This window comes from Macaca fascicularis, chromosome 13 (assembly GCF_037993035.2).
Source record: "Macaca fascicularis isolate 582-1 chromosome 13, T2T-MFA8v1.1".
Taxonomy (NCBI): domain Eukaryota; kingdom Metazoa; phylum Chordata; class Mammalia; order Primates; family Cercopithecidae; genus Macaca; species Macaca fascicularis.
This window is the reverse complement of record NC_088387.1, coordinates 90,064,433-90,089,858: the sequence shown is the minus strand read 5'-3', so window position 1 is coordinate 90,089,858 and position 25,426 is coordinate 90,064,433. Positions and strand designations below refer to the sequence as shown.

Below are 25,426 nucleotides of genomic sequence, written 5' to 3'. Positions count from 1 at the left end.
TTTGTGTGGTGTTTATAAGATTTCATCTGGCCAGGCGCGGTGGCGCATGCCTGTAATCCCAGCACTTTGGAAGACTGAGGCGGGCAGATCACAAGGTTAGGAGATCGAGACCATTCTGGCCAACATGGTGAAACCCCATCTCTACTAAAAATACAAAAATTAGCTAGGCGTGGTGGCATGTGCCTGTAACCCCAGCTCCTCGGGAGGCTGAGGCAGGAGAATTGCTTGAACCAGGGAGTCAGAGGTTGCAGTGAGCAAAGATCGCACCACTGCACTCCAGCCTGGGCTACAGAGCGAGACTCCATCTCAAACACACAAACAAACAAATAGACTTCATCTGTTTTATCAAGAGTCATTGTAATATATTGATTTTGAAATTTCAAATAATAATAAGGAATAGTATGGAAATTTTTGTTTGATTAAATGGGGACATGAGGCCAGGTGTGGTCACTCAAGCATGTAATCCTAGCACTTTGGGAGACCAGGGCAGGAGGATTACTTGAGCCTAGGTAGGCTCAAGACCAGCCTGGGCAACATGGCAGGACCCTATCTCTACAAAAGAAATACACAAAAATTAGCTAAGTGTGGTGGCACATGCCTGTAGTCTTAGCTACTCGGAAGGTCAAGGGAAGAGGATCGATCACTTGAGTCCCGGAGTTGGAGGGTGCAGTGAGCTAGGATCATGCCCCTGCACTCCATTGTGGGTGACAGCAAGACTGTTTTTAAAAAAATGAGGCCAGGTGTAGTGGCTCACCTCTGTAATCCGAGCATTTTGAGAGGCCAAGGCGGGTGGATCACCTGATGTCAGTTCAAGATCAGCCTGGCCAACATGGTGAAAACCCCGCCTCTATATTAAAATTACAAAAATTAGCCGGGTGTGGTGGCACACACCTGTAACCCCAGCTACTCCGGAGGCTGAGACAGCAGAATCGCTTGAACCTGGGAGGTGGAGGTTGCAATGAGTCAGGATTGCGCCACTGCACTCCAGCCTGGGCGGCAGAGCGAGACTGTCTCAAAAAAAGAAAAGAAAAGAAAGACTAAGAAACCAATTTTCATTCAGACAAATGGTCAAAAATAATAGAAATAAAACAAAAATTAAAGTTAATTTTCAAATATAATGTGATTTGAGTATAACGATCACTTTACAGAAGTTATTCTATATACTTTTTGATTATGCTGAGTTTTTAGGTCCTTTTAAAACTTGTGTCAGGAATTAATGTTTTAAACTAGTTGTTGGGTTCAAAGAAAATAGAAATGTGTTACTAAATGCCACACTTGTAATCTCATATACCAGTTTTCATGATGCAATCAATTGTTAAATAAAAACTTACTCTAGAGAAGAGGCACCCAACAATGAACACATTATATCAGACTTGAATATGATTGAACAATGCTTTTTGTTTCATTGTTATTGAAATCATACTTGTATTTTTCAAAAGTATATATACTTAAAAATTCCTAAATAAAATGTCTTTCTCTAATACAGCATTTTAGTGATTATAAGGATCAATACCATGAGGTGATAAGCAAAAAAGGACTCACGGCCCTAAAATGTTGATAAACATCATGACCATATTCCCCATATTGGAGTTACATGTACACATTACAATGATAAAAATACTAAGAAGTTATATAGTAATGTTTCTTAGACTTACTTGTCTACAACCCTATTTTTTATGTATTATCTCTCAACAGTATGCTTTGCAATATTTAGTGTACTCTTCATACAATCTATGCAAATAATTTTTTATTTTAAAGCAGGACAGAAGGAGCAAGCTGTGGGATGGTATAAGAAAGGTATTGAAGAACTGGAAAAAGGAATAGCTGTTATAGTTACAGGACAAGGTAAGATTATATTTGTTTATAGCCATTCCAAATTATAATATATTCACATGATCGTCCAGATTTCAGACCTATTTATTTATGTATTTATTTTTCTTTCTTTTCTTTCTTTCTTTCTTTTTTTTTTTTGAGACAGGGTCTTGCCTCCGTTACCCAGGCCAGAGTGCAGTGATGTGATCATATCTCACTGCAACCTCAAACTTCTGGGCTCAAGTGATCCAGTGATCCTCCTGCCTCTGCTTCCCATGTAGCTGGGACCACAGGCACATACTACCACACTTAGCTCATCATTATTATTATTATTATTATTATTATTATTATTTTGAGACGGAGTCTCACTCTGTTGCCCAGGCTGGAGTGCAATGGTGCAGTCTCGGCTCACTGCAGCCTCCACCTCCCGGATTCAGGTGATTTTCCTGCCTGAGCCTCCCGAGTAGCTGGGATTGTAGGTGCGTGCCACCGTGCCCAGCTAACTTTTGTATTTTTAGTGGAGATGGGGTTTTGCCATGTTGGCCAGGCTGATCTCAAACTCCTGATCTCAAGTGATCTGCCCACCTCAGCCTCCCAAAGTGCTGGGATTACAGGCGTGAGCCACTGTGCCCGGCCACACTTAGCTAATTAAAAAAATTTTTTTTTTGTAGAGACGGGTCTCACTGTGTTTCCATGGCTGGTCTCAAACTTCTGGCCTCAAGTGATCCTCCTGCCTCAGCTTTGCAAAGTGCTGGGATTAGAGGCATGAACCACTGCACCCAGCCAGATTGTGTTTATCTTAATAAAAGTATTTGGGCCGGGCGCAGTGCCCTCACACCTGTAATCCCAGCACTCTGGGAGGCCAAGGCGGGTGAATCACCTGGAGTCGGGAGTTCGAGACCAACCTGATCAACATGGAGAAACCCTGTGTCTACTAAAAATACAAAATTAGGCGGGCGTGGTGTCGCACGCCTGTAATCCCAGCTACTCGGGAGGCTGAAGCAAGAGAATCGCTTGGAACGGGGAGGCAGAGGTTGCAGTGAGCCGATATTGCCTTTGCCCTCCAGCCTGGGCAACAAGAGTGCAACTCTTGTCTCAAAAAGAAAGAAAAGAAAAACAGTATTTCGTTGAATTAAAAATGCTTTGTATTATACCAGTAAGAGTAAAAAACAACGTATGATATATGCTCTTTTCATCGCTTAGAATTTGAATTTTAATCTTGTTGAAGTGGCTGTTTTCGTTTTATTTAGACATAGATATAACAACAGTGTTAATATCTGTGACCAAATTGGTGCAGACATGGGCAATGAAAAAACTGTGTTATGACTGCAACCTGGTGGATAGCATTAGTAAGTTAGCATTGGTTGTAAAACGGATCCCAATTTCAAAGAATTTGAAATATAGGGAAAAAATGTTTCAGACTCCATGAAATAGACCTGAAATGTATGAAATATTACAGTAGGTTGGAAGCCATCATGAGAAACTGTAACTTTTTTTTTTTTTTTTTGTAGCTATTATATATATTTTTTGAGACGGGGTCTCAGTCTGTTGCCCAGGCTGGAATGTTGTGATGTGGTCACCTGTCACTGCACCATCCACCTCCTAGAGCTGAAGTGATCCTGCCACCTCACCCTCCCATGCTCGGCTAATTGTTTTTGTTTTTAAGTAGAGATCAGGTCTCATTATGTTGCCCAGGCTGGTCTTGAACTCCTGGGCTCAAGTGATTCTCCTGCTTTGACTGCCCAGAGTGCTGGGATTACAGAAGTGAGCCACGACACCTGGCCTGAAGATAGTATTTTCAAAATTTCTTCTGTTCTCTTTCTTTTCAGTATATATTTTCTTGTTTTTAAAAAAAAAAAAAAAAAATTTCTGTGTAAAGACTGTGACTCCCCATGAAAATAGTTTGGGTGATGATTTGTCTTGAAACAATATTAGTTAGGAAATGTAGATATTTTAATTAATTTTTTTCTTTCAGGTGAACAGTGTGAAAGAGCTAGACGCCTTCAAGCTAAAATGATGACTAATTTGGTTATGGCCAAGGACCGCTTACAACTTCTAGGTATCAATTAATGTATAATTTGATGTGAGATGTATTGGAAATGTGTGTTCAATGAAACTTTAATTATAGAAAGAAAGAAATCAGTGATTGAAAATGTGGTCCAGGCTTTTTAACGTAAAGAAAATGTGTAACATATACAAAAACAGAAGAGCATAATGAATTTCTAATTATTATTCTCTCAGCTTTGATAATTATCACCTCACTGTCAGTCTTGATTTATTCATACCAAGGGCTAGCAAACTGCAGCTGATGGGCCAACCCAGCTCACTGCCTATTATTATACGTAAGGTTTTATTGGCACACAGCCATTCCTTTTCTTTAGGTATTGTCTATGGCTTTCATGCTATGGTGACAGAATTGAGTAGTTGATACAGAGCTGACACTGCCCTCAAAACCTAAAATATTTACTGTCTGGCCCTTTACAGAAAAAGTCTGCCATCTTCACTTGACTTCCCAGCTCACTGTCCCCCCACTACATATTATTTTGAAACAAATTCTTGACTTTTTTCCATTTATAAATATTTCATGTTATACCTGTAAAAGATAAGGACTTCAAAATAAAATCACTGAAATACCATTATCGCACCTAAAAGGTAATTCCACGTTTCTTTTAACATTATCCACAAAACTGCCCCCCCCAAAAATGCTATTTCCAAATTTCTCATTTTCTCAAAATTTAATAATTTTTACTCTTTTTAATAATTTGTTTGAATCAGGATCTTAAAAAGATCCTTATGTCTGTTTTAGTGTTCACGTGCATCTGTTTTTCATTTTCTTCCAATTTATTTGTTGATGTAACCAGGTCTTTGTCACGTAGTATTTCCTACAGTCTGACTTTTGCTGCATGCATCTTTGTGGTATCTTTTAACATGTTCTTCTTTCCTCCCCCTGTTAACTGATAGTTGGGTATAGAGCCTTGATCACATTGAAAGTTAATTTTTATTTTTTAATGATAAGACTACTTACTAGGTGGTTGTGTTTGTGTGTATTCATCATTAGTTGTTCCATCTTGGGAGGTTAGCAACAGTTAACTATGACTGATGCCCAGTGATGTTTTAATTCTGTCATTCTTTCAGCATTCATCAACTGTAATAGAAACTTTCACTTGTCTTCTGTTTGATGGTGTAGGTTTTAAAAATATATTAATAAGTTAAATCTACCACTCAAAAAAAAGTAGAACAAAACCCACTACATATGAGTAGCTCTACCATACATTGGTGGATAGAAACAGTAGATACTTGGTAAGCAGGTAAATCTTATTTATTTGTAGCCCTGTGACTTGGGGTAAGTTATTATGCATGTTTGAGTCTTTTTTATCTAATTTGTAATATGAAACTACTATTATTATTATTATTTGAGATGGAGTCTTGCTCTGTTGCCCAGGCTGAAGTGTAGTGATGCAATCCTGGCTCAATGCACCCTCCACCTCCCGGATTCAAGCTATTCTCATGACTCAGTTTCCCGAGCAGCTGGGATTATAGGCGCCCACCACCATGCCTAATTTTTGTATTTTTAGTAGGGACAGGGTTTGTTTCACCATGTTGGCAAGGCTGGTGTCGAACATCTGACTTCAAGTGATCCGTCCACCTCAGCCTCCTAAAGTGCTGGGATTATAGGCATGAGCCACCATGCCCAGCTGAAGCTAATATTATTAGCTAATAATAATATTTCATATTTCTGACCATTGAATTATTAAAGGAACCTAAACCATAGTAGTAAGTGCTTTAAAAATGTTGGTTTCTATTCATCTGTTTACCTGACAGTAATCACTTCCTTTGCTTAGGTAGAAAGATATATTCATACACACATACATACACATTTTATTCATTCTTTCATTCATTTACTGCTATATGGTCATTGTGTTTGTGGGGTTTTTGCCCCACATAGTTAAAAAAGCAGCCGTTACTGCTTTCAAATGAATAACAAGGTAGTGTTCCCTGGCTTCTGTGGCTGACAGGACTTGCCTTCTTCCTTTCTAAATGGAGGTTATTACTGTGTCAAATATAATTAAATAGTGTATTAAAGTTTCTTGCAGTAAAATAATTGATGGTTCTTATTGGTACTTTCTACATGTTTTATCTTTAAAGCTCTTCAGTGTATATATAAAGTATTATGTATATCATACAGAATAAATTTGATTTTGGAGCATTTTGTACTATCTTTCAAAGTGAATAAGAGTTGGTTTTTATGTTTTGTTTGATGTTGTGATATAGGACATTAGAAGTATTAATATCTTATCAATTAGAGACTCATCTTTGAGTGTGACTTTGTACTTTCTTATTTGTGTTAGTAGAGAACAAAAAGAAGATATGTAATATGAAACTAGGCATTTAAAGGTTTAATATTTTGGATATTTTAAAGTTGGTATCTGTTTTCACCCTCAAAAATGCTATGTGCCTATTTATGAAATATCTTACTTTAAAAGCGAGGAGTGGTAGATGGGAAAGGTGACATCGGCTGGGCGTGGTGGCTCACACCTGTAATCCCAGCACTTTGGGAGGCCAAGGCGGACAGGTCATCTGAGGTCAGGCTTTCAAGACCAGTCTGGTAACGTGGTGAAACCTCGTCTCTACTAAAAATACAAAAAATTAGCCAGGCTGGTGGTGTGCATCTGTAATCCCAGCTACTCAGGAGGCTGAGTCAGGACAATGGCTTGAACTCAGGAGGTGGAGGTTGCAGTGAGCCAAGATGGCACCACTGCACTCTAGACTGGGTGACATAGAGAGACTGCATCTCAAAAAAAATTCAAAAAGGCCAGGCACTGTCACTCATACCTGTAATCCCAACACTTTGGGAGACTGAGGCGAGCAGATCACTTGAGGTCAGGAGTTCAAGACAATCCTGGGCGCCTGGGCAACATGGTGAAAACTCGCCTCTACTAAAAATACAAAAAATAGCCAGGCATGGTGGCAGGTGCCTGTAATCTTGCCTACTCGGGAGGTTGAGGCAGGAGAATTGCTTGAGCCTGGGAGGCAGAGGTTGCAATAAGCAGAGACCATGCCACTGCACTCCAGCCTGGGTGGCAGAGTGAGACTTCATCTCAAAACAAACAAAAAAAACCAAACCACCTCTTGTCCACTCCTAATCCTCCTTACTGTGTTTCACTTATTTTTTTCCCATGTATTTATCACCTTCTAATAAACTGTGTAACTTATTTTTTATGTTTGTTATCTACTATCTATCTTCTCCCTGTTAGAATGTAAACTTTATGGAGGAGGGATCTTTATCTATATCCCAGGTGCCTACAACAGTGTCTAGCACATGCTAGTTACCAAATAAATATTTACTGAGTTAATAAGTTGTGTATAACCCTTGGCATTGTACCTGAAACAGAGTAGGGCCTTAATAAATGAATGTTAAATGAAGCTATGTTAAAAATATATATATATGTGTATATATATATAAATAACAGCCAGTTATACCAATTTGCTGACATCAAAATTAACTTTTAATCTATTGTAGGTTTTACAGTTAAGCTTTGCTCTAAGGTTCACTATCATTAAACCAAAAATAAATGATATATATGATCTTTTCTTATTTTTTTTTTTTGTTTTTTTTTTGTTTTTTTGAGACGGAGTCTCACTCTGTCGCCCAGGCTGGAGTGCAGTGGCCGAATCTCAGCTCACTGCAAGCTCCGCCTCCCAGGTTTACGCCATTCTCCTGCCTCAGCCTCCCGAGTAGCTGGGACTACAGGTGCCCGCCACCTTACCCGGCTAGTTTTTTGTATTTTTTAGTAGAGACGGGGTTTCACCGTGTTAGCCAGGATCGTCTCGATCTCCTGACCTCGTGATCCGCTCGTCTTGGCCTCTTTTCTCATTTTTAACAGAGAGGCTACATCCTCTCAAACCAGTCTGTATTAGGAATTCCCAGGATCATTCTCCCCATTCTCCATCCTAATTAGATACCTATGTGGCACCACATCTCTGAAAAACTCCAATTTTTAACCAGCACATAATAAATATGTGTTACTGTTAATACACATTTGTACACAGATCATTTTTACTGTCTTAGGTATATCCACTCCCAGACCTTTTGAGTTATTGAAAGACAGGAATATGTTGATGTCACCTTTTTTTTTTTTTTTTTTTTTTTTTGAGACAGAATCTCACCCTGTCACCCAGGCTGGAGTGCAATGGCACGATCTTGGCTCACTGCAACCTCTGCCTCCTGGGTTCAAATGATTATCCTGCCTCATCCTCCTGAGTAGCTGGGATTACAGGTGGCCCTGGTTTGGGTTTTTGGTTTTAAACAGGATGGTCTTCTCTGTGAGAAGTTGCCATGAGTTAGCCATGATGATACCTGGGACAATGATGGTCCACAGAGAAGTAAGAGCCAATACAAAGCCTTAAGAGAAGGTACCTGATTTGTCTGTGAAGCAGCAAAGAGGCCAGTGTGTCCCAGCAAGGAGATTATAGTAGAGATGAAGTCAGAGAACTCATGGGGGGAGGGATTGTCACAACACGCAGGGCTATAAAGGCCACCATGAGGACTTAAGCTTTTACCGCCTGTGAAATGGGGAGCAGTTATAAAGATTTTTAAGAAAGCAGCGCAGTGCGGTGGCTCATGCCTGTAATCCCAGCTCTTTGGGAGGCCAAGGTGGGTGGATCACCTGAGGTCAGGAGTTCGAGACCAGCCTGGGCAACATGGTGAAACCTCGTCTTTACTAAATATAGAAAAATTAGCTGCATGTGGTGGGCATGCTTGTAATCCCAAATACTCGGCTGAGGCAGGAGAATCACTTGAACCCGGGTGGCGGAGGTTGCGGTGAGCTGAGATTGTGCCATTGCCCTCCAGCCTGGGCAACAGAGCAAGACTCCATCTCAAACAAAACCAAAAAAAAAAAAGATTTTTGGGGAAGGAATGAAGTACTCTGACTTAAATTTTAGAGGGACCACTCTGGTTGCTGTGTTGCATTATAGACTCTAAAGGTAGAACCAGGGAGAGCAATTAAGATACTGTTACAGTCATCTAGGAGAACAGTGATAGAGGCTTGCACCAGGGTAGTATCAGGAGAAATGGTAACAAGTGGTTGGATTATGATTATACTTGAAGGTTGAACAACTAGATTTGCTGATAGATTGGATAAAATGGTCCTCTCTTTAAGGACCTCATAATACAGTAGGAGAAACGACACATAAATAGTCATCACTGCAGGATAGGGATTACAAATATTTTGTAAGGGTGAAAAAGGTGCCAAGAAAGCTTCCTTGTGTAACAAAGCTGGTTAAAGAAAGAAAAGAAAGCTTCCTAGAAGTGAAACCTAAAGTGTACACTTAGATAAATGAATAAAAATTATGAAAGAATGTGAGGGCTGGGCACAGTGGCTCATGCCTGTAATCCTAGCACTTCAGGAGGTTGAGTCAAGTGTATTGCTTGAGCCCAGGAGTTTGAAACCAGCCTGGACAACGTATTGAGACCCCATCTCTAAATTTAAAAAAGAAAAAACAAATTAGCCAGGAGTGGTGGTATGCACCTGTAGTCCCAGCTACTTACTTGGGAGGCTGAGGCAGGAGGATTGCTTGAGCTCAGGAAATTGAGGCAGCAGTGAGCCATGAGTGCACCACTGCACTCTAGTCTGGGTGACAGAGTGAGACCCTGTCTCAAAGAAAATAAAAAGAAAAGAAAAAGAATTTGAGAAAAGATATCTCAGGAAGATGTGATGGCATGAACAAATACTCAAAGGCAAGAAAAGCATGGTGAATAGGGGAGGGTGCAGGTTGAGACATGAAGTTGGGATTGCCGAGGCATAAGAGATATATAGGCAGATCATGGATGGCCTGGTTTGTCATAGGAAGGAGCTTGAGCTCTATCTGTGGGCAATGGGAAGCCACTAAATGGTTTTAAGTAGAAGAGTGTTATGTGGTAAGATTTTCCTCTCTGGTGGATCACTCAGATGACTGTGTGGGGGTTGGATGTGAGGAGGTAAAGAAGCAAGGTTACTGCTTTGATTTAAATCATTGATTAATCTGTACAACCCTAGTCATTCCAAAAAGAAGCATTAGTCCTTTAACAGAAATGAATTGGGGCTGGGCGCGGTGGCTCACGCTTGTAATCCCAGTACTTTGGGAGGCCGAGGCGGGCGGATCATTTGAGGTCAGGAGTTTGAGGCCAGTCTGGCCAACATGGCAAAACCTCGTATCTACTAAAAATACAAAAATTAGCTGGGCGTGGGGGTGTGCACCTGTAATCCCAGCTACTCGGGAGGCTGAGGCAGGAGCATCACTTGAACCCGGGAGGCAGGGGTTGCAATGAGCCAAGATCGCGCCACTGCACTCCAGCCTGGGCGACAGAGTGAGACTCTGTCTCCAAAAAAAAAAAAAAGAAAAAATATTGAAGCAGATTCACAGAAGCAGTGTACTGTTATACTGTATGTGTCTGTGACTCTGTCTCCAAGAAAAAAAAAAAAGAAAAAATGAATGGGAGCAGATTCACAGAAGCAGTGTACTGTTATACTGTATGTGTCTGTTTCTACACATATAAATCTAAACTCCATGTACATGAAAAAAAAATCCTGTAGCTTTTTATTCCTAGCTATAAAAACTAAGAATATAATTTGTTTCTTTTTATTACATAATGAATGGTTCTGTGAACATTTTGTTAAATTTCATTGAGGAGAGTATTAATTGATACCGTTTATGTACAGATGTCTACATTTACAAATCAGCGTATTTTCTGATTTATGCTTTTGCTAAGACAAAGGGTTTCTGTCTCAGCATGGTCATTTAAAGAGTTTATCATTGAGAAAAATCAGATGACCAACCTGCTAGTTCAAAAAAAAAAAAAAAACTTCCAAGGTATATTGTATCAGCCAGTTCTAAGATACAAAAGCCATGCAGTACTTTGTGTTTTGTGCAGAAAGGGTAGCTACTATTTGACCTGTCCCAAAGGCATGTGTGGTTGTACCATAAACCAAGCATGGTACCTGTTTGTCAAACCTTAGAAGTGAAAATTTAAGAGAGTTAATATATATGTGCTGCATTTTTTCATGTATTCATTGACTTGAAGAAAAGAATCATTTATGATTCAGCACAGTACTCCACTTGAAGAGAGTGCAGCAGTGGTGTAGAGTGGCAGGGATCAAACTGCTACCTTCTTGGGCTTCAGTTGCTAGACTTAAGAGACCCAGATCTTGGCCGGGCGCGGTGGCTCAAGCCTGTAATCCCAGCACTTTGGGAGGCCGAGACAGGCGGATCACGAGGTCAGGAGATGGAGACCATCCTGGCTAACATAGTGAAACCCCGTCTCTACTAAAAGAATACAAAAAACCAGCCGGGACAGGTGGCGGGCACCTGTAGTCCCAGCTACTCGGGAGGCTGAGGCAGGAGAATGGCGTAAACCCGGAGGCGGAGTTTGCAGTGAGCTGAGATCCGGCCACTGCACTCCAGCCTGGGCGACAGAGCGAGACTCCGTCTCAAAAGAAAAAAAAAAAAAAGAGACCCAGATCTTGGGAGGGTTTTTTGTCGTTATCTGATGTGGTGGTAGGGTTGAAATAATCCTTTTTAATTGATTAATATAAAAAATAGGTAATATAGACATATGTCACAAAATTTGAAAAAGTTTGAGTATGAAAAGTTCCATCCCATTTTATGCCCCAGCTACCCATTTCCCCTCCGTAGAGGCAGCTGTTATTATGAATTTCCCTGGGTCCTTTTTAGAGGTAATCTTTTTGTATACAACTGTGCACATGTGTGTTTAAACAAACAGTAGGGTACTGTATGTACATACAGTTACTACAGTATGCTTATTTGACTTTGCTTTATTGCTTTTATTTTTTGCCTGACATGTATTAATGTGGCCAAATACGGCATTTCCTAGACACCCCTTATAGTTTCGTTCTGTGCTATTTTAAATGCTGTTCTCCTTTCCTTAAATGTCCTTTTTTTGGTTTTGTGGGTTTTTTTTGTTTTTTTTTTATACAGAGTCACGCTCTGTCACCAAGGTTGGAGTGCAGTGGCGCGATCTCGGCTCACTGCAACCTCCACCCACCTCCCGGGTTCAAGTCATTCCCCTGCCTCAGCCTCCCGAGTAGCTGGGACTACAGGTGCGTGCCACCACGCCCAGCTAATTGTTTGTTTGTTTGTTTGTTTGTTTTAGTAGAGACGGGGTTTCACCGTGTTAGCCAGGATGGCCTCCATCTCCTGACCTCGTGATCTGCCTCCCTCAGCCTCTCAAAGTGCTGGGATTACAGGCGTGAGCCACTGCGCCCAGCTCTCCTTTCTTTTTATCTTTTCAAATTCTAGCCAGTTCATAACCCACTTGCTCTGTAAAGCTTTTTCAATGATCTTTCTTTTGTACTATGCAGTCTTTTTAAAAATACACAGTTTTATTATAAGTTGCCAATTACATTTAATACATATCTAAATGGTAGAAACTGTGATTCATTTTTTAATCTCCATGGAGCCAGGAACTGTGGCTCATGCCTGTAATCCCTGCACTTTGGGAGGTTAAGGTGGGAGGATCGCTTAAGGCCAGGAGCTTGAGGCCAGTCTGTGGAACATATTGAGACCCTGTCTCTACAAAAATAAATTAGCTGGACATAGTGGTGTGTGTATGTAGTGTCAACTACTCAGGGGGCTGAGGAAGGAGGATAACTTGAGCCCAGGGAGTTGAGGCCACAGTGAGCCATGATGGTGCCACTGTACTCCAGCCTGGGTGACAGAGCAAGACTATGACCAATAGTAATCTCCATGGTATTTGTTTTGGACATATTAAATATTCAGTAACTATTTTCTGGTGATGATAGTGATATCTAACTGCCTCGGGTTACCTGACCTGAATGAGGCATATTTTGAACATAGCCATTCACTTGTTAATTTCTGTTATTTTCGTGACTTAGTTTTTACTAATTATATTTTAAAAGATAATTTTATATAAATGCAAAAACTTTTTATCATGTAACAATCTGGTAACAACTTGAGTAATTTTTCATTTCACATGCACATTTTATTTGTTCATTATCTTTTTTCTTTTTATTTTTTCTTTGTTTTTTTTTACCTTCTCTGTTGCATAGAGAAGATGCAACCAGTTTTGCCATTTTCCAAGTCACAAACGGACGTCTATAATGACAGTACTAACGTGGCATGCCGCAATGGACATCTCCAGTCAGGTGGGTTAAGGTTAACTAACATAAAATAATAAAGCTTGAATGCAAAGTAAGAGTCTCACTTAACCTGATAATGTTGATTTTATTTTATAATGGTAGGTTTAATTGTTCATGTTTTCACAGGGCTATGTTGAAAATATAGTACCTCTATCATTCATAGTATATAAACATGCAACAAGGTATAGTCATTCTAAACATGCTTCATTTGCATATTTTGCAACCTCTGATATTTCAGATTATAAAATATGAAGGTGTGCATTCCCGGAAGTGATTAAAATAATCTTTTTTTCTGTTGTGGCTTTTGTGTTTTTTATAATGATAGCTATACTGATTTTTTTCATGAAATAGTGTTTTCTAAAACACATTTTAATTTTTTATGTATCCATTTTTATTGCATATCAATTTTCATATATACTATATGTGAATGTTTTATAGTACTTGATAGAAGAAATTTGAAGCTTCACATAGGAGAAGCATTACAGTCTTATTTACTATAGATTAACTCTGTCCTTGATAAACTTTTGGATATCAACTTCTACAGAAGATTAAATGTCTTTCTATTTTGTTTTCTTTGGAACTCTCCATTTCTTAGGTTCTCTGACATCTGAGCTAGTTTTTTATTTAGTTAAAAAGTTTTTTTTACTTAGATAATGTACATGTTCATGGGCTACACAGTGATGTTTTGATACATATAATACATAGTGATTAGATCAAGGTAATTATCATTTATATCATCCCATTTATCATTCTTTCTGCTGGAAACATTCAGTATCTTCCTTCTATTTTAAATGATGTATTATATTGTTACCTATAGTCATCCTGCAGTGGTGTAGAACACTGGAACTTACTCTTTCTATCTAGCTATAATTTTGTATCCTTTCCCTACCTTTCTCAGCCTGTAGTATCCTCTGTTCTGCTTTTTATTTCTATGAGATTAACTTTTTAAAAATAATATTCTGTGTGTATATATACCACATTTTCTTTATTCATTCATCTGTTCTTGGACACCTAGGTTGATTCTGTATCTTGGCTGTTGTGAATAGTGCTATAGTAAACATGGGGTGTAGATGTCTGTTCGATATAATGATTTTCTTTCCTTTGGATAAATTCCCAATAGTAGGATTGCTGGGTCATATGGTAGTTCTATTTGAAGTTTTTTGAGGAACCTCCATACTCTTTTCCATAGTAGCTGTACTAGTTTAGATTCCCAAAAATAGTGTCTAAGAGTTCACTTTCTCCACATTCTTACCAGCATTTGGCACTTTTTTTGTCTTTTTGATAATAGCCATCCTAACTGGGGTAAGATACCTCATTGTGGTTTTGATTTACATTTCCCTCATAATTAATGGTGTTGAGCATTTTTTCATATATTTGTTTTTGACAGTTTTATTGGTGGATTTTTTTTTTTTTTTTTTTAGCAGTAGTTTCATGTGCAGGGCTTAAATTATATTAAATATTACTTTGTTCAGATTATAGCAGAACAACTTTAGGTTAGGCTGTGAAACAACTGCCTTCTGGCTGGGCGCAGTGGCTCACGCCTGTAATCCCAGCACTTTGGGAGGCCAAGGCGGGCGGATTATGAAATCAAGAGATCGACACTATCCTGGCCAACATGGTGAAACCCCGTCTCTATTAAAAATATAAAAACTAGCTGGGCGTGGTGGTGGGCGCCTATAGTCCTAGCTGCGTGGGAGGCTGAGGCAGAAGAATCGCTTGAACCTAGGAGGCAGAGGTTGCTGTGAGCTGAGATCATACCATTGCACTCCAGCCTAGGCGACAGAGCGAGACACTGTCTCAAAAAACTGCCTTCTTTTTTTTTTTTTGGTATTATTATTATAATGTATAAATTTTTAATTATACTTTAAGTTCTAGGGTACGTGTGCACAACGTGCAGGTTTGTTACATACGTATATATGTGCCATGTTGGTGTGCTGCACCCATTAACTTGTCATTTACATTAGGTATATCTCCTAATGCTATCCCTCCCCCACTCATCCCACCCCACGACAGGCCCCAGTGTGTGATGTTCCCCACCCTGTGTCCAAGTGTTCTCATTGTTCAATTCCCACCTATGAGTGAGAACATGCGGTGTTTGGTTTTCTGTCCTTGCAATAGTTTGCTCAGAATAATGGTTTCCAGCTTCATCCATGTCCCTACAAAGGACATGAACTCATCCTTTTTTATGGCTGCATAGTATTCCATGGTGTATATGTGCCACGTTTTTTAAATCCAGTCTATCATTGATGGATATTTGCATTGTTTCCAAGTCTTTGCTATTGTGAATAGTGCCGCAGTAAACATACATGATGTCTTTATAGCAGCCTGATTTATAATCCTTTGGGTATATACCCAGTAATGGCATGACTGGGTCAAATGGTATTTCTAGTTCTAGATCCTTGAGGAATCGCCACACTGTCTTCCACAATGGTTGAACTAGTTTACAGTCCCACCAACAGTGTAAAAGTGTTCCTATTTCTCCACATCCTCTCCAGCATCTGTTGTTTCCTGACTTTTTAATGATTGCCATTCTAACTGGTGTGAGATGGTATCTCATTGTGGTTTTGGTTTGCATTTCTCTGATAGCCACTGATGATGAGCATTTTTTCATGTGTCTGTTGGCTGCATAAATGTCTTCTTTTGAGAAGTGTCTGTTCATATCCTTTGCCCACTTTTTGATGGGGTTGTTTGATTTTTTCTTGTAAATTTGTTTAAGTTCTTTGTAGATTCTGGATATTAGCCCTTTGTCAGATGGGTAGATTGCAAAAAATTTCTCCCATTCTGTAGGTTGCCTGTTCACTCTGATGATAGTTTCTTTTGCTATGCAGAAGCTCTTTAGTTTAATTAGATCCCTTTTGTCAATTTTGGCTTTTGTTGCCATTGCTTTTGGTGTTTTAGTCGTGAAGTCCTTGCCCATGCCTATGTCCTGAATGGTATTGCCTAGGTTTTCTTCTAGGGTTTTTATAGTTTTGGGTCTAACATGTAAGTTTTTAATCCATCTTGAATTAATTTTTGTATAAGACGTAAGGAAGGGATTCAGTTTCAGCTTTTTACATATGGCTAGTCAGTTTTCCCAGCACCATTTATTAAATAGGAAATCCTTTCCCCATTTCTTGTTTTTGTCAGGTTTGTCAAAGATCAGATGGTTGTAGATGTGTGGTATTATTTCTGAGGGCTCTGTTCTGTTCCATTGGTCTATATCTCTGTTTTGGTACCAGTACCATGCTGTTTTGGTTACTGTAGCCTTGTCGTGTAGTTTGAAGTCAGGTAGCATGATGCCTCCAGCTTTGTTCTTTTGGCTTAGGATTGTCTTGGCAATGCGGGCTCTTTTTTGGTTCCATATGAACTTTAAGGTAGCTTTTTCCAATTCTGTGAAGAAAGTCATTGGTAGCTTGATGGGGATGGCATTGAATCTATAAATTACCTTGGGCAGTATGGCCATTTTCATGATATTGATTCCTCCTATCCATGAGCATGGAATGTTCTTCCATTTGTTTGTGTCCTCTTTTATTTTGTTAAGCAGTGGTTTGTAGTTCTCCTTGAAGAGGTCCTTCACATCCCTTGTAAGTTGGATTCCTAGGTATTTTATTCTCTTTGAAGAAGTTGTGAATGGGAGTTCACTCATGATTTGGCTCTCTATTATTGGTGTATAGGAATGCTTGTGATTTTTGCACATTGATTTTGTATCCTGAGACTTTGCTGACGTTGCTTATCAGCTTAAGGAGATATTGGGCCGAGATGATGGGATTTTCTAAATATACAATCATGTCATCTGCGAACAGGGGCAATTTGACTTCCTCTTTTCCTAATTGAATATCCTTTATTTCTTTCTCCTGCCTGATTGCCCTAGCCAGAACTTGCAACACTATGTTGAATAGGAGTGGTGAGAGAGGGCATCCCTGTCTTGTGCCAGTGTTCAAAGGGAATGCTTCCAGTTTTTACCCATTCAGTATGATATTGGCTGTGGGTTTGTCATAAATAGCTCTTATTATTTTGAGATACGTCCCATCAATACCTAGTTTATTGAGAGTTTTTAGCGTGAAGGGCTGTTGAACTTCATCGAAGACCTTTTCTGCATCTATTGAGATAATCATGTGGTTTTTGTCTTTGGTTCTATTTGTATGATGGATTACATTTATTGATTTGCATATGTTGAACCAGCCTTGCATCCCAGGGATGAAGCCAACTTGATCGTCGTGGATAAACTTTTTGATGTGCTGCTGGATTTGGTTTGCCAGTATTTTATTGAGGATTTTCGCATCAATGTTCATCAGGGGTATTGGTCTAAAATTCTCTTTTTTTGTTGTGTCTCTGCCAGGCTTTGGTATCAAGATGATGCTGGCTTCATAAAATGAGTTAGGGAGGATTCCCTCTTTTTCTATTGATTGGAATAGTTTCAGAAGGAATGGTACCAGCTCCTCTTTGTACCTCTGCTAGAATGCGGCTGTGAATCCATCTGGTCCTGGACTTTTTTTTGTTGGTAGGCTATTAATTATTGCCTCAATTTCAGAGCCTATTATTGGTCTATTCCGGGATTCAGCTTCTTCCTGATTTAGTCTTGGAAGGATGTTTGTGTCCAGGAATTTATCCATTTCTTCTAGGTTTTCTAGTTTATTTGTGTAGAGGTGTTTATAGTATTCTCTGATTATAGTTTGTATTTCTCTGGGATCTGTGGTGATATCCCCTGTATTGTTTTTTATTGCATCTATTTTATTCTTCTCTCTTTTCTTCTTTATTTGTTTTGCTAGTGGTTTATCAATTTTGTTGATCTTTTCAAAAAACCACCTCCTGGATTCATTGATTTTTTTGAAGGATTTTTTTTGTGTCTCTGTCTCCTTCAGTTCTGCTCTGATATTAGTTATTTCTTGCCTTCTGCTAGCTTTTGAATGTGTTTGCTCTTGCTTCTCTAGTTCTTTTAATTGTGATGTTAGGGTGTCAATTTTAGATCTTTCCAGCTTTCTCTTGTGGGCATTTAGTGCTATAAATTTCCCTCTACACACTGCTTTAAATGTGTCCCAGAGATTCTGGTATGTTGTGTCTTTGTTCTCATTGGTTTCAAAGAACATCTTTATTTCTGCCTTCATTTCGTTGTATACCCGGTAGTCATTCAGGAGCAGGTTGTTCAGTTTCCATGTAGTTGAGCGGTTTTGAGTGAGTATCTTAATCCTGAGTTCTAATTTGATTGCACTGTGGTCTGAGAGACAGTTAGTTGTGATTTCTGTTCTTTTACAATTGCTGAGGAGTGCTTTACTTCCAAGTATGTGGTCAGTTTTGGAGTAAGTGCGATGTGGTGCTGAGAAGAATGTATATTCTGTTGATTTGGGCTGGAGAGTTCTGTAGATGTCTAGTAGGTCTGCTTGGTGCAGAGCTGAGTTCAATTCCTGGATATCCTTGTTAACTTTCTGTCTCATTGATCTGTCTAATGTTGACAGTGGGGTGTTGAAGTCTCCCAGTATTATTGTGTGGGAGTCTGAGTCTCTTTGTGGGTCTCTAAGGACTTGTTTTATGAATCTGGGTGCTCCTGTATTGGGTGCATATATATTTAGGATAGTTAGCTCTTCTTGTTGAATTGATCCCTTTACCATTATGTAATGGCCTTCTTTGTCTCTTTTGATCTTTGTTGGTTTAAAGTCTGTTTTATTAGAGACTAGGATTGCAACTCCTGCTTTATTTTGTTTTCCATTTGCTTGGTAGATCTTCCTCTATACCTTTATTTTGAGCCTATGTGTGTCTCTGCACGTGAGATGGGTCTCCTGAATACAGCACGTTGATGGGTCTTGACTCTTTATCCAATTTGCCAGTCTGTGTCTGTTAATTGGGGCATTTAGCCCATTTATATTTAAGGTTAATATTGTTATGTGTGAATTTGATCCTGTCATTTTGATGTTAGCTGGTTATTTTGTTCATTAGTTGATGCAGTTTTTTCCTAGCATCAATGGTCTTTACAATTTGGCATGTTTTTGCGGTGGCTGGTACCAGTTGTTCCTTTCCATGTTTAGTGCTTCCTTCAGCAGCTTTTGTAAGGTAGGCCTGGTGGTGACAGAATCTCTCAACACTTGCTTGTCTGTAAAGGATTTTATTTCTCCTTCACTTTCGAAGCTTAGTTTGGCTGGATATGAAATTCTGGGTTGAAAATTCTTTTCTTTAAGAATGTTGAATATTGGCCCCCACTCTCTTCTGGCTCCCCCACTCTCTTCTGGCTTGTAGAGTTTCTGCTGAGAGATCCATTGTTAGTCTGATGGGCTTCCCTTTGTGGGTAACCCAACCTTTCTCTCTGGCTGCCCTTAACATTGTTTCCTTCATTTCAGCCTTGGTGAATCTGACAATTATGTGTCTTGGAGTTGCTCTTCTCGAGGAGTATCTTTGTGGTGTTCTCTGTATTTCCTAAATTTGAATGTTGGCCTGCCTTGCTAGATTAGGGAAGTTCTTCTGGATAATATCCTGAAGAGTGTTTTCCAACTTGGTTCCATTCTCCCCGTCACTTTCAGGTACACCAATCAGACGTAGATTTGTTCTTTTCACGTAGTCCTATATTTCTTGGAGGCTCTGTTCATTTCTTTTTACTCTTTTTTTCTCTAAACTTTTCTTCTGGCTTGATTTTATTCATTTGATCTTCAAATAACCTTGATAACCTTTCTTCCACTTGATCAAATTGGCTACTGAAGCTTGTACATGCATCTCGTAGTTCTCGTGCCATGGTTTTCAGCTCCATCAGGCCATTTAAGGTCTTCTCTATGCTGTTTATTCTAGTTAGCCATTCGTCTAATCTGTTTTTCAAAATTTTTAGCTTCTTTGTGATGGGTTCGAGCATCCTCCTTTAGCTCGGAGAAGTTTATTATTACCAATCGTCTGAGGCCTACTTCTGTCAGCGCCTCAAAGTCATTCTCTGTCCAGCTTTTTTGGTTGCTGGTGAGGAGTTGTGTTCCTTTGGAGAAGAGGTGCTCTGAGTTTTAGAATTTTCAGCTTTTCTGCTCTGGTTTCTCCCCATCTTTGTGGTTTTATTTACCTTTGGTGTTTGATGATGGTGACCTACAGGTGGGATATTGGTATGGATGTCCTTTCTGTTTGTTAGTTTTCCTTCTAATAGTCAGGACCCTCAGCTGCAGATGTGTTGGAGTTTGCTGGAGGTCCACTCCAGACCTTGTTTGCCTGGGTATCACCAGCGGAGGCTGCAGAACAGCAAATATTGCAGAACGGCAAATGCTGCCTGATGCTTCCTCTGAAGCTTTGTTTCAGAGGGGCACCTGGCTGTATGAAGTGTCAATCAGCGCCTATGGGGAGGTGTCTCCCAGTTAGGCTACTCGGGGTTAGGGACCCACTTGAAGAGGCAGTCTGTCCATTCTCAGATCTCAGACTCTGTGCTGGGAGAACTCACTACTCTCTTCAGAGCTGTCAGACAGTGACCTTTAAGTCTGCAGAAGTTTCTGCTGCCTTTTGTTCAGCTATGCCCTGTCCCCAGAAGTGGAGTCTACAGAGGCAGGCAGGCCTTCTTGAGCTGCGGTGGACTCCACTCAGTTCGAGCTTCCCGGCTGCTTTGTTTACCCACTCAAGTCTCAGCAATGGCGGACGCCCCTCCGCCAGCCTCAGTGCCGCCTTGCAGTTCGATCTCAGACTGCTGTGCTAGCAGTGAGCGAGGCTCTGTGGGCGTGGTACCCTCCGAGCCAGTTGCAGGATATAATATCCTCATGTGCCATTTGCTAAAACCACTGGAAAAGCACAGTATTAGGGTGGGAGTGTCCTGATTTTCCAGGTACCATCTGTCACGGCTTTCCTTGGCTAGGAAAGGGAATTCCCCAACCCCTTGTGCTTCCTGGGTGAGGCGATGCCTCGCCCTGCTTCCGCTCATGGTCCGTGGGCTGTACCCACTGTCCAACAAGCCCCAGTGAGGTGAACCCGGTACATCAGTTGGAAATGCGGAAATCACCTGTCTTCTGCGTTGCTCACGCTGGGAGCTATAGACTGCAGCTGTTCCTATTCTTACTTCTTGGAACTCTGCCTTCTTTATTCATATGTAATACAAAACTTCTAAGGTTTTTTTGTTTTGTTTTGTGGTTTTTGAGATAGAGTCTCGCTCGTTCGCCCAGGCTGTAGTGCAGTGGCGTGATCTCAGCTCACTGCAAACTCCGCCTCCCGGGTTCACGCCATTCTCCTGCCTCAGCCTCTTGAGTAGCTGGGACTACAGGTGCCCGCCACCATGCCCGGCTAATTTGTTTGTATTTTTAGTAGAGATGGGGTTTCACCGTGTTAGCCAGAATGGTCTCGATCTCCTGACCTTGTGATCCGCCCGCCTCGGCCTCCCAAAGTGCTGGGATTACAGGCATGAGCCACCGCGCCCCGTCAAAACTTCTAAGGTTTTAATGGAGAAGAGCTAGAGTAAAAGGATTTCTATGGACAGAAGAAACAGTTGTTCATCAACTCTTTCCCTTGTGGCTTCACGTCTCCCCTAAGGACCTCTCATGTTGGTTTGGTCTTACAGTATAGTCAGTGGCAGTTTTCCTCTTCCCATTCCTTCCTATGTCTGATTTAGAATGCCGTTTCAAGTATCGATATAAGTATTTTGCCTCTTTCTTTTAGCACGGCTGTGAAGGGCTGACATTTTCAGAAGGCATTTACTGCAAAAAACAAAGAAATGGAAGAATCCATCACGTATATATAGTTAAGTTTCTAAAATATGTATTTGCAATCCCAGTAGTTCTACTAGGATAAATAGCAAAAATTCTCCAGCCGTGAAGTGTTGGTCTTTCCTTTCCTTGTTATCTTGATTCTCTTTTACTTCATTTCACATGCTAGACCCCATCATGTTTTCCCACTATGTGCCCCGCCCCACCCTCCAAAGAACATTCTCTTCCTGGGACCTGTTTGAAAAACATTGAACTTTGTCTTGTTTCATATCCCTAGTACAAAGTTGAATATCCCTAATATGAAACCTGAAATCCGAAATGCTCTAAAATTCAAAACTTTTTTTTTTTTTGAGACAAAGTCTTCCTCTGTCACTCAGGCTGGAGTGCAGTGGCATAGTCTCAGCTCACAGCAGTCTCCGCACCCTCCCCCAACCCTGTCACCATGGGTTCGAGCGATTCTCCCACCTCAGCCTACCAAGTAGCTGGGACTACAGGCACCTGCCACCACACCCAAGTAATTTTTTGTATTTTAGTAGAGATGAGGTTTCACCACGTTGGTCAGGCTGGTCTCAAACTCCTGACCTCAAGTGATCCACCCGTCTTGGCCTCCCAAAATGTTGGGATTACAATCATGAGCCATTGCGCCTAGCCAAAAATCCAAAACTTTTTGAGCACTGACGTGATGCTTAAAGGAAATACTCATTGGAGTATTCTGCATTTTGGATTTTTGGGTTAAGGATGCTGAACCAGTAGGTAAAATGCAAACATTGCAAAATCCAAAAAAATTTAAAAACCATAAACAGTTCTGGTCTCAACCATTTCGGATAAGGGATACTCAACCCATAATCTGTTCTTTTCTGTTTTCTGGTTGGAAAGGCATATTGGCTTTATAGCTAATTTACACAGCATTGGTGTTTAATACACAGTGAGTCCAACTAGATCTCACTCAGACCTATTAATAGTTTATTAGTGTCGCTCACTTCTGGAACATTCTGTGATGTTTTACTTGGATGAGTTCTTTTACCTCTCTTGGGAAATAGTCATACCAAAGTCTGCTTATTACTACAATGTGTTATCTATTATACATTGTCCAATTTTCAACTCAAAATTACTAGACAGGCAAAGAAAAAGTAAAAGTATAACCCTTACTCAAGAAAAAAAGCAATCAGTAGAAACTATGAGTGGGCCCAGATGTTGGATTTAGCAGACAAAGACTTCAAAGCAGCTATTATAATATGTTTAAAGAATTGAAAGAAAATATGCCATCAGTTATCAAATGGAAAATCTAAGCAGATGATATAAGAATAATATTCTAAAGTTGAAAAGTGTAGTTACTGAAATTAAAAATTTAAAGACAGCCTCAACAGCAGATTAGAGATAGCAAAAGAAAGATTCAGTGACTTTGAACCCAGCTCTGTAGAAATTACTAAACTGATGACTCTCACGTAGCATCCTTCACCTCTAGTTTGGTTTTATATACAATGTTTTAACTCTTTTTGCTATTTTTTCTCTTTACTTTCTATGATGGAAACATTTTGTGCTTTGATTTTAATGGCTATATCACAGTTATATACATCTTTACAAACTCATCAAATTGTATACTTTATTTATATATTTATTTTTTGAGATAGGGTCTCACTGTATCTCCCAGGCTGGAGTACAGCTGAAATTAGCTGGGACTACAGGTGGGCACGAGTGTGCCCAGCTAATTTTTGTATTTTTTGTAGAGATGGGGTTTCACCATGTTGGCCAGTCTGGTCTCAAACTCCTGGGCTCAAGCATTTCTCCCACCTCAGACTCCCAAAGTGCTGGGATTATAGGTGTGAGCCACTATGCCTGGCTGGTATAGCTTGTTTTTTGTTTTTGTTTTTTTGTTTTTTTTGAGACGGAGTCTCGCTCTATTGCCCAGAGTGGAGTGCAGTGGCGCGATCTTGGCTTACTGAAACCTCCGTCTCCTGGGTTCAACCCATTCTCCTGCCTCAGCCTCCTGAGTAGCTGGGATTACAGGTGCACGCCATCATACCCAGCTAAATTTTGTATTCTTAGTAGAGATGGAGTTTCACCATGTTGGCTCGAGATTGTCTCGATCTCCTGACCTCAATCCACCCGCCTCGGCCTCCCACAGTGCTGGCATTACAGGCCTGAGCCACCATGCCCAGCCGCTGGTATACTTTAAATGGATGTAATTCATTGCAGATTATACCTCAATAAATTTTTATTTAGTTTTTTGAGACTGAGTTGCTCTGTTGCCCAGACTGGAGTGCAGTGGCACAATTTCGGCTCACTGCAACCTCTGCCTCCTGGGTTAAAGCGATTTTCTTGTCTCAGCCTCCCCAGTAGCTGGAATTACAGGCGTGTGCCACCATGATCAGGTTGTTTTTGTATTTTTAGTAGAGATGGGGTTTTCACCATGTTGGCCCTGCTGGTGTCCAACTCCTAACTTCAGGTGATCCACCCGCCTCAGCCTCCCAAACTGTTGGGATTATAGGCATGAGCCACTGCACCCGGCACCTATACTTATTTAGTTATATATACATATAGTTATTTTTAGTTTTATCAAAATATGTATATATAACTATGTACGTATAATTATTTTTAGTAATATCAAAAAACCATAGCTAACATTATGATTTAGCAAAATACTGTTTACCCCAAAGCCAAGTGTTATGTATTAATGATATTTTTTCCTTTTTGAGTTTTCTTCCCCACAGGTTTTCTGATCTTTTTTTTGTTCTCTAACTTTCTATTATAGCTATATACTCCTTTCTCTGTTTAATTTTCTTTTTAACTAGAAGACGTCCGTTAGTAGTTCTTTTAATGAATATCTGTGGTTAAACTCTTAGTCTTTCCAGTGTCTGAAATATCCTCATTTTTTATGTGACAGGTCACTTTTCTCCCCTTAACATTTTGGACATACCTCATTTCCAACAGACATTTGTTACTTCCGTTAGAGTCTGCTGTCATTCTCATAATTGTTCCTTGTGGAAATGTCTATATATAAAATCTCAGAACTATGTATTTTTAACATATACACATATATTTATTTTAAAATGTATAATTAAGTTATTAGTAGTAGTAGTAGTTTTTTTTTTTTTTTTTTTTTGAAGGAGCCACCACCTCCCAGGTTCAAGTGATTCTCCTGTCTCAGCCTCCTGAGTAGCTGGGATTATAGGCGTGCACCACCATGTCTGGCTGATTTTTGTATTTTTAGTGGAGACATGGTTTCACCATGTTGGCCAGGGTGGTCTCCAACTCCTGACCTCAGGTGATCCACCTGCCTCGGCCTCCCAAAGCGCTAGGATTACAGGCATGAGCCACCACTCCTGGCCTTGTTATTATTGACTATTGTCACCCTGTTGCACTATCAACTAGTAGGCCTTATTTATTCTAGAACCTCGTTTTAAGGTATCCTGAATGTGGCTTTTTTTGTTTGTTTTTTTTCTGAGACAGAGTCTCACTCTGTTGCCCAGGCTGGAGTGCAGTGGCGCGATCTTGGCTCACTGCAACCTCTGCCTCCTGGGTTTAAGCGATTCTCCTGCCTCAGCCTCCTGAGTAGCTGGGATTACAGGTGCATGCCACCACGCCTGGCTAATTTTTGTATTTTTAGTAAAGACGGGGTTTCACCATGTTGGTCAGGCTTGTCTCAAACTCCTGACCTCGTGATCCGCCCGCCTTGGCCTCTGAAAGTTCTGAGATTATAGGCGTGAGCCACCATGCCCAGCCCAATGTGGGGTTTTTTTTTTTACTTGAATTTTATTTATGCTTTCTGATTTTATAATAGTTAACTTGCAGTAAAAGTAAACTGGTTGTCTAAATAAATAAGCTGATTTCCTA

General features: G+C 40.2%; 1 protein-coding gene across 7 annotated transcripts in view; it reads left to right on the top strand.

Annotated features, from left to right (window-relative positions):
- SPAST (spastin) overlaps positions 1 to 25,426 on the top strand; it is a 90,513-nt gene that overhangs the window by 22,535 nt on the left and 42,552 nt on the right. The window contains exons 2-4 of one of the 7 annotated variants that reach the window (XM_074012022.1): positions 1,762 to 1,845; positions 3,788 to 3,871; positions 12,887 to 12,977. In XM_074012022.1, the coding sequence (XP_073868123.1) occupies positions 12,887 to 12,977 (91 nt within the window). In that variant the 5' untranslated portion in view covers positions 1,762 to 1,845; positions 3,788 to 3,871. Of the gene's footprint in view, positions 1 to 1,758; positions 1,846 to 3,787; positions 3,872 to 12,881; positions 12,978 to 21,550; positions 21,627 to 25,426 lie in introns of those variants that run through there. The other 6 variants (XM_015433825.3, XM_074012021.1, XM_005576169.4 and 3 more) reach the window with 6 other exon arrangements.